The sequence below is a fragment of the Arvicola amphibius genome, chromosome X, assembly GCF_903992535.2.
Source record: "Arvicola amphibius chromosome X, mArvAmp1.2, whole genome shotgun sequence".
In the NCBI taxonomy this organism is placed as follows: Eukaryota; Metazoa; Chordata; class Mammalia; order Rodentia; family Cricetidae; genus Arvicola; species Arvicola amphibius.
The window spans coordinates 112051957-112066061 of record NC_052065.1 but is presented as its reverse complement, the minus strand read 5'-3'; the positions used below and the strand labels follow the sequence as shown (position 1 = coordinate 112066061).

The 14105-nt window shown below is 42.7% G+C and overlaps 1 protein-coding gene across 2 annotated transcripts in view; it reads left to right on the top strand.

The window, feature by feature from the left end:
- Positions 1–14105, top strand: part of Dock11 (dedicator of cytokinesis 11) — a 190370-nt gene that overhangs the window by 39340 nt on the left and 136925 nt on the right. For both annotated transcript variants that reach the window (XM_038316459.2, XM_038316458.2), the window contains exons 2-3: positions 13279–13395; positions 13480–13569. In XM_038316459.2, coding sequence (XP_038172387.1) covers positions 13279–13395; positions 13480–13569 — 207 coding nt within the window. The remainder of the gene's footprint in view (positions 1–13278; positions 13396–13479; positions 13570–14105) is intronic.

Below are 14105 nucleotides of genomic sequence, written 5' to 3'. Positions count from 1 at the left end.
CCAAACTGACACCATTTTCAAATGCCCAGCCCTGGTATTTCTTTGTGCAGGTATGCCTTGTCCTCAGAAAATTTCAGCTAGAGCACTATGAATGTATCCAAAGAGTAATAGGAGGGTGATGTTCGTGCTATTCACACGTACAGGGCAGGGCTCTTAGGTCCCTCCCTAATGAGTGTCTCTCAGTGAGTGCTCATCTTGGAAAGACTACAGGGGGAAGACAGTCCTAATGCTGAGGGTTAGAAAGACATTGGCAGTTGGGTCTGTCGTTTCCTCATTCACTCTTTCAAGATATAATGTGGGGGCACTGGGGACCCAGCAGTGACTAAGACCAACAACCTGTCACCTCAAGGGTTTTTTTTTTTGGGTGGGGAGGGTAAGGGAGAAAATTGAAGAACACTGACGGCATCTGAGCCCTTCAGTTGTGGGCTAGGATGGCAAAGGAAGCAAGCTACTGGTTCTGTGCTTCAGGAGGTAGCACCATTTGATGGAGGAGAGTTATCTGTCTATGTTACTTTCATTGGTTAATTAATAAAGAAAACTGCCTTGGCCCTTTAAGAGAACAGAAAATTAGGTAGGCGGAGTAGACAGAACAGAATGCTGGGTAGCAGGAGTGGGGAGACGCTTCAGTCGCCATAGTGAGTCGCCATGATTCTCCTCTCCGAGATGGACGCAGGTTAAGATCTCTCCTGGTAAGCCACACCTTGTGGTGCTACACGGATTACTAAATATGGGTTAAAGGAAGATGTGAGAATTAGCCAACAAGAGGCTGAAACTATGGGCCAGGCAGTGATTTAAAAGAATACAGTTTCCGTGTAATTATTTCGGTGTAAAGCTAGCCAGCAGCCGGGTGGCGGGACGCAGCCCCGCCGCTTCCTTCTACAACCATTGGACATTAGGGGCTGGCCACATGTACCTGGATAGATCAGGCAGCTTTACAGGAGAACTTTGTGATGTAGTGGAGGGGAGAACAAATGGAGGAATCAGGGCCAACAAAAGTGAGATCATATGAGCTACTTGGAGCATGGCCACTCTAGCTGGAGGGCATAGGCTGGAGAAGGGGATTAGAGGCCAGATCACAAAGTGTCTAGAGACCGTTCTCAGCCGTTTGGGTCTTATGCAGCAGGTTCTGAGAAGCTGCTGAGGGAATATAGACAAAGGAATAATGTGAGTTGACTTTCATCTCATGAAAAGTTTAACCGATTTGGATCGAATTAGCCAATGAAGAGGTGTTGGGAACAAATTCAATCACAGATTGGCAGCTGATCTTTTCAGAATGAACTGTTCGGGTTAATTTAGTCTGTCACAAGGGAGATGGAGACAGACATTCTCTCGGTGTCCTTTGAAGAAAGGTTCTTCGTACAAAAGTTCCTGCTTGCTTTTCCTCAAGAGTTTTGTATGCAACTCTAATGAGCATTTTTTTCATAATTCAGTGCATTGCTCCTGGAAAATAGAGACAGTGGGGTGCATTTTCAGGTTATGTTGTCATTTCATGGATTGATTTCCATTATTATGGACATTCTGGATTTCAGTGCATAAATATGAGTAAAACATCTGTTCATGTCATTCCCTTGCTTAAAGAAAAAAAAAACAGCTTCTGCTGGCTCCCCACTCCTACACTAGCAGACAGTCTCGGGCCATTTTCTTGGTGCCTGCGACCCTCCGTGAATGGACCTCATCAGCTCAGCTGGTCCATCTCCCTTTGCTGCACCCCAGCAGACTCACGAACACCACCCTCTATTCTCTGCTTACTGTTTCTCCCATGCTGCCTTGCTCACCTCGCCTGCTGCAGGATGATGGTCTTCCGTTGTCCGGGTAGTAGCCCAACTGCTTCTTTCTCTCTCACCAGCAGAATGACTGTCTCCCTTACTGGCGGTCCACACAGCACTCTGTATACCTTGATCTTTTGTGGAACTCTGAGCTCCAGCCATGGCATGGCCCTTGCTGTATTGAAATTTGAGCAGCTGGAATGACCTGCACGAGCCTGTCAGGAGGCTGGGCTTGCTAACATTCCCTCATTGAGTGGAGGGAGGGCTCTGGTGACACTCCAGGAGAGGTTTTCTAGGCCCCGCTTCCCTCCTCCAGGGTGTATAAAGAGTTAACAATTGCCAGGGATAGGAGAGGGCTGTTTGCTGATGATAAGTTGCCCACCCTCTTGTGAGTAACTCCAGCTAACCTCATTGGTTCACCAAGCTAGACTTGGGTGAAATCAGTTTCCTGTTCTGTCGTTGGTGCCCTATTTGAAATACATACACATTTATCTCTATCCAGGAAAAGTTAATATGGTCCCATGCCAGTCCTGGCCGTGTCTCAGCTCTCTGTGGGAAAGCATGGCTGTCTGCCCCTCTAGTTCACGGGCTCGCCGAGGGCTCCGTCTGCATCTTGTTCACCTTTCAGAACTCACTTCCTCCCCCCTGGCTGAAGCTCAGTGTGACTCAGTTAAACGGTTTGTATTTCGTTCTGTAAGTGCCCTGGACGAATCCTGAGGGACGACTGGACTGACCAGGGAGCCTCACTTTTGTAGCAGGTTGGCCAGCAAAAGTTTTGACTGAGGTAGGATCTTCTCACGCATCAAAATCTAACTGTGCTATTGAACAGCTGGGTTTCTGTCCTGGGAGCCTGTCTCTGAAGCGACACTGGAGGTTTCTTATCTTTTTGAACATACGAGGAAGTGAAACTTTATGTTTTAGCTTTCTTCTTAATTATCGTTAAACTTAGCACACAGGGTAATTGGGTTTCACCAACCCTCAGTATACTTTAGGTGTTCAAGAAACCTTTCATAGGTTTTGACCCCTGATAATTCGAATTCCCTTTCTTTCTATGTTGGTTTGGTTTTGGTTATCTCAACACAAGCAGGAGTCCTCCGAGAAGAGGGAACCTCCGTTGAGAAATGCCCCCATTAGACTGACTTGTAAGAAAGCCTGCGGGGCATGGTCTTGATTAATAAGTGATATGGAAGGGCCTGGCCCACTGTGAACAAGCTTTTCTGAGGTATGAGAAAGCAAGCTGAGTGAGCCACGGGAAGCAAGCCAATGAGCAGCGTTCCTCCACGGTCTCTGCTTCCGTTCCTGCCCTGACTTCTCCATGACCGACTATTGTAAGATGAAGCAGACCCTTTCCTCTCTAAATTGCTATTGTGGTCAGTATTTTATCACAGCAATAGGAAGCAAAAGTAGGGCTCTCTCTCTCTCTCTCTCTCTCTCTCTCTCTCTCTCTCTCTCTCTCTCTCTCTCTCTCCCCCCCCCCGTGTGTGTGTGTGTGTGTGTTTGTGTGTGTGTGTGTGTGTGTGTGTGACACACAAAGGCAAAAACAAGTGTGCTCCCTTCTTGGGATCAAACACAAGAGCTTGCTCATGTTAGCCAAGCTGCTAGTCAACTAAACCCCTACCACACCAGGACTCCTTTCAAATACTGTCTCCGGTCATAGGACATTTGTCATAGGGAAGAGAATTGGCTTAAAGAAGGATTCAAAGATCATAATTATGGCAGGCTACCAAAGAGATGGTTACCCAAGGAATGCTGGTCAGATTGCACACCCTTCCTAAAGATAGATAGATATAAACTAAGCCACAGAAGAAGTCCTGATAATGTGGACAAGGGAGTGAGAGATGTGTATTGGGGGAACAAATCAATTGTATTAATAGGGGAGTACGTGTTAAGCTTATGTAAACCAGACTAAAGCAACATGGGTATGATTGTAGATTGGCCACCGAGGAGGCCCATCTTCCCAGAGTGCGTGGCTTAGTAGGGCAGGAACATAGAGAGCCACACTGAGGCAGGTGTGCCTGTTGAGTTATAGGAGGATAGATAGGATTAACATGGATTGGCTCACTGTGTCCTGGAATATTATTCAAAGAAATAGGAAAGCTCCCATCCTTAAAGAAAAGTCCAAGGTGCATTGCCTTTATTTTCTTGAAGTAGCTTTCACAATGGATTATCTCATGTAGTGATGCCGGCTTCTTGGATTGGGAGGGGTTCACAAAAAAGGGGCAAAAAGACAGAGGGGGTCATTTTAGTTTAGGAGTAGACCCAAGATGACCAATTATGGGAAGACGAAAATATTTATCGCAGGAAGTCAAATTTTTGTCCTGTTCACGGTTCATTTTCAACCTGGGGCTTTTCAGTTTTCTTTAGTTCATTATCAGAAACAAACCAAGGAGATGCACAGACCCGTGGAGCAACCCAATGTGGAAAATTATTTCTGGCTGCACGTTCAAAAATGTAAACAGTAGTGTTCTGATGATGCTAAAACGAACTGCAGGTGTTTAGTTTTTTAATGTCTGTACATCTATGGAATATTTGTGTATTTGACTTTTCCTGCTGAGAATACAAAGTATGTTATGACTCTGTTTATAAGTATGGAAAAAGTCAGTGAGGGTTTTTTTGTTTTTTTTTTTTTTGTTTGTTTGCGGCAGGGTTTCTCTATATAGCCCTGACTACCATAGACTAGGCTGGCCTCAAATTCAGAGACCTACCTGCTTCTGCTTCCAGAGTGCTTGGAATTCAATGTACGCGTCACCACCACCCTGATAGTGAAAATATTTTTTAAAGGTCAAAACTGGCCTTGACGTCCTGGGCTTACATAGTCTCTGTCTCAGCTTCCCAAATAGCTGGGACTGTAGGGGTGAGTCACTGTTCCCAGTGAGAACTTTCTTATCGTTTTTGCAGTTCTATGGTGAACACAAACATCCAAGGAAGGTTGGAATTAGTTGATAGGCACGGAACAAATTGTTTGCCATAATTGTGTATGTCTGGAGAACTTGTTCGAGTTTTTGTTTTTCTGGAAAGTTGCTATGTTTTACCAAGGTGCATTTTTTCCCCTATCAATAATGGTGTGCTAAGAATAAAAAAATAGTATTCTTCTAATTGACGTCCTCTCAATTTATTCAAGTTCTTCTGTTAATTTCCCCCTGTTCTTGTCTTACCTTTGAGTCATTTAAAACTTATGAGCACAAAGTGGATGCCAAGCCAGGAGGCACTGAATCCAAATCTGTTCTTGCTTGATAGCCAGTGGATTGAGTCAACTTAGAATTATTGACTACAGCAAAGTTCATTAGAATTCTCCTTACCCCTTTGGAGAGAATGTGGATTATTTCTATATCTGAGTTAAAGCAAGCATGGAACCACTCATAGAGCATGTATACAGTCATCTCTTTAAAATAAAATCTTTTTGAGTATTTCAGACTAGTTCTCAAAATAAATAGCAAGTAGACTTGGAAAGGGGAAGTCATTTTGCATTAAAAATGTGCCGTGTGAGGGGGGCAGAGAAAAATGTAGAGCTCAATAAAAATCAGTAAAAAAAATTTCCTGTGCTGAAGTTATAAAATTGGAAGAAAATAGGGAGGGGTAGGTAATGTTATTTTTTCCTGGTTGTCTTTATGTTCAATTTTAAGTACCTTTTGAAATCTCGTTTTGTTGACTCTTAGAGTTGTAAGTCATTCCTTAATTAAAGTTGGAAACTGAAAATCAGTTCTGAACACTGTTTGCTCTCCTGACCTCCTGGGTGGCCAGTTTGGCTTGGAAAACTTGTACACAAGACTGACTCTTTGTATTATACAGCTGGCTGCCCTCAGGAACCACAAAAGCTGGCTTTGGAGTTCTCATGGCTCTCTGCTAGGTTCTGTGGAGGATATTGAGATGAATTAGATACGGTCCCTTGACAATATCTTACTTTTTTTGTAATTCGATTCTTCCCGCTTGAATCTGCCAGCTCCTTTCCTCAAAGTAAAATATCCAAGGTGTTAATCCCTACTCATTGGAGACAAATGCTAAATTGGAAGCAACAGCCGGGAAATGCAAAACTCCTTATCCAATTAAGATACAAGCTCCGCCTAGTCAGCCATGCTCAGCATCAGGGTGAGAAGGGAAGGTCTCACTTTGCTTAAAAAAAAAGATAAGATATCCAAGTTTTAGAAATGTAAAGTCCACAGATGGAAACAAAACATGGTAGGTAGGATCAAGAATGAAGAAATATTAAATATCTGTGGAGTTTTGAGTGCACAGGTTTATGAGCACTGATCCAAGCCGGGTGGTGGCAGTGCACGCCTTTAATCCCTGCGCTCGGAAGGCAGAGACAGGAGGATCTTTGTGAGTTTGAGGCCAGCCTGGTCTACAGAGTGAGTTCCAGGATAGCCGGGGCTATATAGAGAAGGCCTGTTTTGAAAAACAAACAAACAAACAAACAAACAAACAGAGCACCAATACAGCTCCATAAATATGAGGCATTCAATCTGCCTAAACCTTAGTTTCCTTATATGTAAAATGAGCATTAAAAAAATAGAAAAAAAAACTTCCTTACAGGATTTTTGATGTGTGTGGTGCTTAACAGTCTGTGTCATGGTGCTGGGTCTATGAGGCCAAGCACAAGGTATTGTTTTCCCTCCCTACCAGGTGTTTAAGGTTCCGCTGAGAAAATTGAACACCACGAAGTAGTTGAGTGCCCAGGAAAAGTAGTACAAGTGCGTGCCACAGCCAATGGTAAAAACACCAGGGCTTGGAGAAGAGGCACCTTAGGCTATCTTGAGAATAGTATGAGGCCTGGGGACATGGCTCAGTGGCTAAAGCACTCACTGCACAACCATGAGGACTTGACTCAGGATCCCCAACACCCACATAAAAGCTGGACAGGCGTGGTACCTGCCTACAGTCCTAGTCCTCTCAAGAGCTAGAGAGCAGAGATCCGCAGGGCCCTGCCTATCCAGACTAGTTGAATTGGTTCAATAAATAAATAAAGCAACAGATAGATAACAACCAGAAAGCTACCTGATACCAACTTGAGGCCTCTACATGCATATGCACCTATACCGTCACACGCATGTGTGTCCACACATGTGAACAGCCATACACTCATGAACTCACATAAGAATAACAAATTGATAAGAGTCTGATTTTCTGGGATTGTGTGTGTCTCTCTGTGTGTGTGCCCGTGCCCGTGTGTGCATGTTCTGATAAGGACTTCCTACGTAGTTCAGCCTGGCCTCGAACTTGTAATCTTCTTGCCTCAGCCTCCTGAGTGCTAGGACACCAGGTGTACCACCATGTCTGGCTTTCTTCTAGAGTTTATGAACACGCAGAAGTGATCCGAGACTGCATATCCTCACACAAGGAAAGCTTCTGATTGAGATAAATGCTAGTAAATTGATTCCCATGTTTTTATGTGTAAAATGCCTTGTGCCAGCTAGAAGCAGCACTGGCCATTGGTGTAGGTATGATAGAGGCATAGGAGCCAAGTGTGGCTTCAAGTTAAGATAGCTTCTAAGATCCAGTCATGTGTCTTGGGTTTATCTGCCTTCTGCACTGTTAGGGTTTCTTAAGGGCCAGGTCTAATTCTTTTTATGTCTGTATCACCAGGACTTAAGATGGGGGCTGGACCTTAGTGGGGACCCAATAAATGTGCCACATTCTGAACCTGCTCTGTTTGTTCTCCTGCCGGAAATTCCATGCCCCCAGTGGCCATTTTGAGTGCAGAGTGTTATTTTAAGGTATTCTCTGGAGAGAACACTAGAAATTGCTGTTGAGTGCCTAAAAGGGGGGGGGGGCTGAATGACAAGGGGCAGTGCAGAAAGTTCCAAGTGAAGTGGGCAGAGGAGCCATGGGACGGAGTGACTCATCTCTTTCTGAGCATGGTACTTTTTTTCTTCACACTATCGTCTTCCATAAAAATGTTCAGCAAGGCATGGTGTCTTATGCCTGTGATCCCGGTACTTGGGTGGATTGCCATGAGTTTGGGGCTGGCCTGGGATACTTAGTAAGTCTCCATTTCTCTCTAAAACAACAACAGAGGAATAAGACTAAAGAATTCAGATGCCACTGAAAATACAGTCCTGTCTCAAAACTACACACATGAAAAGTTGGACCAAGTCATCGTCTTACCAGTTGTTGCCTTGCCCGTCCACACACTGAAATCTAATGTGGCGGATGGGCTGGGCCAGGTGGTGGAATTGGCCCCATGCCTCGCTGCTAAGCTTTCTGCTCTCCCTCCCAGTGTGATAAAGAAGGGATTCTGTGCAGCCAGCCCCCACTTTAGACTCGCAGAAGACACATTCTCCGAATTCTTCAGGAGAACTGGTTTCTAAAATAGATTTATTGGTAAACTCATGCCCTTTAGTGCAATACCTCAGCAGAAGTAAGTAGGGCTGGGTTTTGTGGTGTTTGTCTGGAAATACGAGGTTATTTGTGGTTTAAGTTTTATTGTTGCTTACCATTGTTGTATACACACACACACATATATATATATGTGTGTGTGGTGTGTGCGTATGTGGCAGGGGTTTGTGCATATGTGCCGTGGTATGCATGCAGAGGTCAGGGAACCACTTTGAAGAGTAGGTGTGGGTTCCCAGATGTAACTGAGGTGGTCAGGCTTCTGTGACAAGTGCTTCTCATGCCCCTTCACGGTGTTGTCTTAAATGAATGGATTTGTGCTTATGTTTCTACTGATAGTCTACACAGGCTTACTAGCCGTGTGTGCTTTGGGAGAGACTTAATGATTGCACTGTCCACACCAGTGGGTACGCCGTCAGTTGTAATGCAAGAATGCACATATGCACATATTTTAGGATTACAGACATGGTTTTGTACTTTGCACATGCATAGTTAAAATGATGAAAAATCTCCACAATGGATGTGTAAGAATTGCCACAAAGAAGAATGTCCCGGTTTTGATGCTGTGGATAGACCCTCCATTGGGATCCTTTCTTTTCTAGTCATTTTGCCAAGAGGCAACCTGCAGCTGAATCTATACTGATGGTTTTTCTGTTTCCCCATAATAGACATAGTAAGATGGTCTCAGTTTGTGAAGTATGTGTTTCTTCCTAGTTTTAGGATTTACACCCCGAAGACTATTGAAAATTGTTACTAGAACTGGGTAAATAATGATTTATTTTCCTTTATAGGAGGCTCAGAAAGCTTGTTTTTTTTTTTTAATAAATGCATCTCCATAAAGATGTTTTTAGAGCTGGGTTTGATCCCAGGGTCTCACACGATAGTTCAGGCAAGCCCTCTACCACTGAGCTACATCTCCAGACTCACTGAACATATTTGATTTGAGGACTGCATACCCATCCATTTAGGGTGTGAAGGGAACAGGACCAGGAGTTGGAAGATGGAGTTTGGGGCTGCAGTGTAGTTCAGTCCTAGAGCACTCGCCTGCCACGGACCAAGTCCTGTTTCTAACATGGCAGAAAGAAGAAAGAATTTGAGCTTGAATGGTCACAGTGGTGCTTCTGCTGATATTGGCAGACAGATGAATCCTCTGAGCCACTTCCGTCATGTAGAAAGTTAAAAATGTGTGTACTTGATGGTCCTTCAGTAATAAAAGCAGAGTGCTTTCCTGATGTTGCAAAGTGATCCTTAAGTGAGCAGACAACAACAAATGCTAAGATTGCCACCAGCAAGTTATGCCAAGAGGGCTTAGGGCTCAGTGAATGAGAACTGTCAAAGATAGATCGCCTTGTTTTCTTTCCCCGGGTGAAAACTGAGTAGGTTCCAGATTTAGGTTGACTGTTTTCTTGCCATTCCTTAGGAAGTCGAGACAGAAACATTTGCTCACTTTACTCCAGATTGCATAAGCGCCTTTGCCTTTTGTCTAATGCTGTTATGGACTTGTGGAGCTACCGTGGGGCCTTGCTGTTACTCGAGGCATTAGTAAAGTCTTGTTTATTATGATACAGTTTTCTGGGGTTATGAAAATAGTCTTTGTAGGTTAATCATTGCACAAACTAAAAGGATAAATAACAAATATGGAAGAAAATCATTCTCTCTTTGTCTCTCTCTCTCTCTAGACAGGGTTTCTCTATGTAGCTATTGTTGGATCTCATTATGGATCAGGCTGGCCTTGAACTCATAGAAACCCACCTCCCAAGTGCTAGGATTAAGGAATGCTTAGCTTTCTGTTTTTAATTTAAAATATTTATTGAATATTCATATATGTATATAATATGTTTTGATCACACCTCCCCCCCCCCCGAAAAATCTGTAAGTGTGGTAAGAACTTTCTGTTTGGTAATCATAGAAAACAAATAAAATGACCAATAAAACCCCACTCTCAATAAAGGTTATGGTGTAGGAAGAACCACTGTTAAATCTATTAAATCATGAAGTTCCATAAGTAAGTCCAACCTTTTCCTTGTCTCTGATGATTTAATCCATTTGGAAGGGAAATACAGGGTTTCAGGCCTCTTTTTTTTCCTCATAGAGGTGAAGCCTGGTTCGCAGGTCTAGCTAGGTTTTCTGTTAAGACAGTGGTTCTCAACCTTCCTAACGCTGGAACCCTTTAATACAGTTAGTTCCTTATATTGTGATGACCCCAACCGTAAAACTATTTTCATTGTTGCTTCATAACTGTAACTTTGCTATTGTTATGAATCATAATCTAAATATCTGCTCCACAGGATATCTGATATGCGACCCCTGTGCAAGGGTCGTTCGATCCCAAAGGGGTTGCGATCCATGGGTTGAGAATCACAATCTTAGAGGAAAGCATTGTGGTCCACAGAGTAGTTTACTCTAGCCTTCTCACATCTTGCTACCTGTGACAGAGGAAATAGACATGAAGACCTAGAACATTAGGTTGCATCTGTTTGAAATGAAAAGCAAACTCTTTTTTTCCTGTGGCATGCATATATGACTTTTAAAACATAGGGAAACCATTTATTCACTTTTAGAAGGCATATAGTGTTTACATCTAAACACACGATCCTTTTTACCATAGGCTCATTTTATACTAATGTGCTATTAGAAAGCCCAAAGAGGAGTTTCTTTTTGTCATTTTACTGAGTTACTTGAAGCAGATACATGTGGGCTTACTGTACATCCTCGTTAATGGATGCTAAGTCATTAAGTTAGGCCTTGACTCTGAGGACTGTATTTAATGTATCTTATTTTTCTAACTCTTTGGTATTGAGGATTGAACCCAGGGCCTTTTGCATACTAGGTAAGTGCTCTACTATTGAGATACACCCAAACCCTGTTTTTTTTTTCAATTTTTTTTTTTGAGACAGGGTCTCAGTATGTACCCCTTGGCTGACCTGGAATTCAGTATGTAGACCAGGCTGGCCATGAACTCAGAGCTCTGCCTGCTTCTGCCTTCTGTGTGCTGGAGTTAAAGGCATGCATCAACATGCCCAGCTTATTTTTCAACATTTAAGTGACACATAAAACAGTGGAAATTCTACATGCAAATGAGTACCATGTAATGCTAAAAATAAGTATATATCATGCAATGTTAAATCATGTCAAACATATGTATCTCTTTAAATGTGTATCATGTCTTTGTGGTGAAGGTTTAATATGTCTTCTTAATTTGTTTTTTCAAGACAGGGTTTCTCTGTGTAACAGCTCTGGCTGTCCTAGAACCTGATTAATAGACCAAGCTGACCTCAAACTCACAGAGATTCACTTGTCTCTGCCTCCTGAGTGCTGGGATTAAAGGTGTGCGCCACCACTGCCTGGCTATCTTTTTGATTTTTTTTTAGATTCATTTTATTATTAGTTTTTGTGTATAAGTGTTTTGCAGCAGGTGCATGCCTGGTGCCAAGAAAATGGTGAGCCTCTATGTGGGTGTTGGGTCCTTTGTAAGAACAAGTACTCTTAACCACCAAACCACCTCTCCAGACCCAATGTAATATATTTTAAATGTGGAATTTCCTTATTCAGCTTCTATTAATACAACTGAAATAATTTCATTTAAGTAAAGCATCTGATTAGAAATTATTGACATATATTGTTTAAACAATTAACATGTAATTGTTTGAAACAGCCTGTAGAGACATGGTTTTAACTGAGTCTGGATATCTCAAAGTTTATTCCATAATTAATGCTTGAATGTCTATCAGGCACGGGTGTTTTGGGTGCTATTGTTATGACAGTGACCAAATAAAAGCTTTTCCTTGACTCCAAGGCTACCGGTTCACACCCGAATCTCGCTGGAAGGGGAAGGCGGGGCCTTCATCCTTTCTCCCTTTCTTCTCATAGAGAAGAAGTTTAGCTTGGTTTTCTATTGTGGGAAGTTCCATGCCTTCAAATAGGCAGAGAGGAAAACATAGAACACGGTATGTTCGGTGAAAGGAAATGACAGACAGGTAGGAAGTGGGATAATCCAAGTTCAAGACCTTGCGCAGTAATATCTTTGTGTATTTCTGAGTGAGGGAGAGATTGCAGGAGAGGACGAGTTTGAGTCTTTTCAGGTACAGACCTGGCGTTGACTTGTGACTCTGAAGATAGGCAAATGATTTAACCTGAGTTAAATCCAGGGCTTTCCCAACTGTAATGTGTTGGAGTCGATTATACCTGTTTCATAGGTTGTTAGGAGCATTGCACTGGAAAAAATACACAGAAAACATTTACCTGCTTATAGAGAGCACGCAGGAGCTATTGGCAATTGATGACTGCTGAGCGAGGGCCAGATTTCTTCAAGGACATGAGCCCATGCTCTAGTAGATGGTCCCACACCCATGCACATATAGGCAGCTCTAATGGACCCAGTGGCATTGTAAGCAACAAGTTGAGAGAGAAGAGCGGAAGGAAGTAGGAGAAAAATTGGAAGGGAGAATATGGGTGTGGACTTCATGAAAACACATTATGTGCATGAATGGATACTAAATACAATACAATAGTATTCTTCTAAAGGAATCCAGTTGGTGCTTTTATTATTATTACTCCTCTTCCTATGTTATATTATAATTTCTCGTCTTTTATTGACCCAATCCTTGTAACAGGAACCTCAGACTGGTACCCTATTATCACTTAGCTGCCATAGCCCTTGCCTCCTGAAACCTCAGGCTTTGAGGCCCCGCCAGCAGGATTAAGCATCTCCAGGTCTCGCGCTTGCCCTATCAAAGCTGGAATGTAATGCGCCCTTTGGCTTGTGTATCTGGTACGGAGAGGGAGCTTGGATGTTAAGATTTTTTTCCCTCTTAGTTACCCAGCAAATAGTGCACATTTGCGAAATGACTCACAGGCTTTTAAATATACCATTTCTGTTTGACTTCACATTCAGGGAATTTTTGGAAGACATACAGACATATAGAATATGGTGCTATTTCTTTAGAATTCTTATCTATAGTAAGGAGGAGTTTGTTTATGCATGTCCTTGTGTTCACTTGTGTTTGCTATGTGTATGTATGCACTTTTGGAGGAGGTTTCTCTTGTTAAAGTAAAGTAGCTTTATGTACTTGTTATCAACAATCACCTTTTTGCAGAATAGTGTATCTTTGCTACAGAGAGAGGAATTTTCCTCTTCAGGGAGTCTGACAGTAACAATTTATGTCTTTGGTCTCTTACAAAGGAAAAGGCCAAGGTAGTTGAACCCCTGGACTATGAGAATGTTATCATCCAACGGAAAACGCAGATTTACAGCGATCCCCTCAGAGACCTGCTTATGTTCCCCATGGAAGACATATCTGTGAGTTCATAAGTACTTTTTAAAAGAATAAGCATTTTATTTTCCAAACCAGTTCTTAAAGCAAGAATGGGATTTGTTTTCTAGATCTCAGTGATTGGTCGTCAGCGGAGAACGGTGCAGTCTACTGTGCCAGAAGATGCTGAAAAGAGGGCCCAGAGCTTATTTGTCAAAGAGGTAAGGGGATCAGTGGTCAGGCAAAGAACATATTTTTCATGTTTATTTTATTTGTTTGTTATGGGTGTGCGCATGCATGTACATGTGCACAGACCCATGTGTGCCTGAGTTAGTTTGTGTGCACCGTGTGCGTGCAGGTGGCTGGCTATACAGGCCAGAAAAGACCCTTGGATGCTCTGCAACTAGAGTTACAGACAGTTGTAAATCACCTGGTCTTGGTACTGAGAGCTGAACCCAGGTCCTCTGCCAGAGCAAGAGCTAGTTCCAGGACAGGCACCAAAACTACAGAGAAACCCTGTCTCGAAAAAAAAAAAAAAGAGCAGTGTCTGCTCTTAAGCACTGAGCCATCCCTCTGGCAACCTGCCATATGTTCTTGGTATTAAAAAATAGTTACATATCTGTGAATTTCAAATTTATATTATAAACTGTTGAAAGTACCTCTTCCTTTATTTTTTTAATTAATTAATTTATTTATTATGTATACAATATTCTGTCTGCGTGTATGCCTACAGGCCAGAAGAGGGCACCAGATCCCA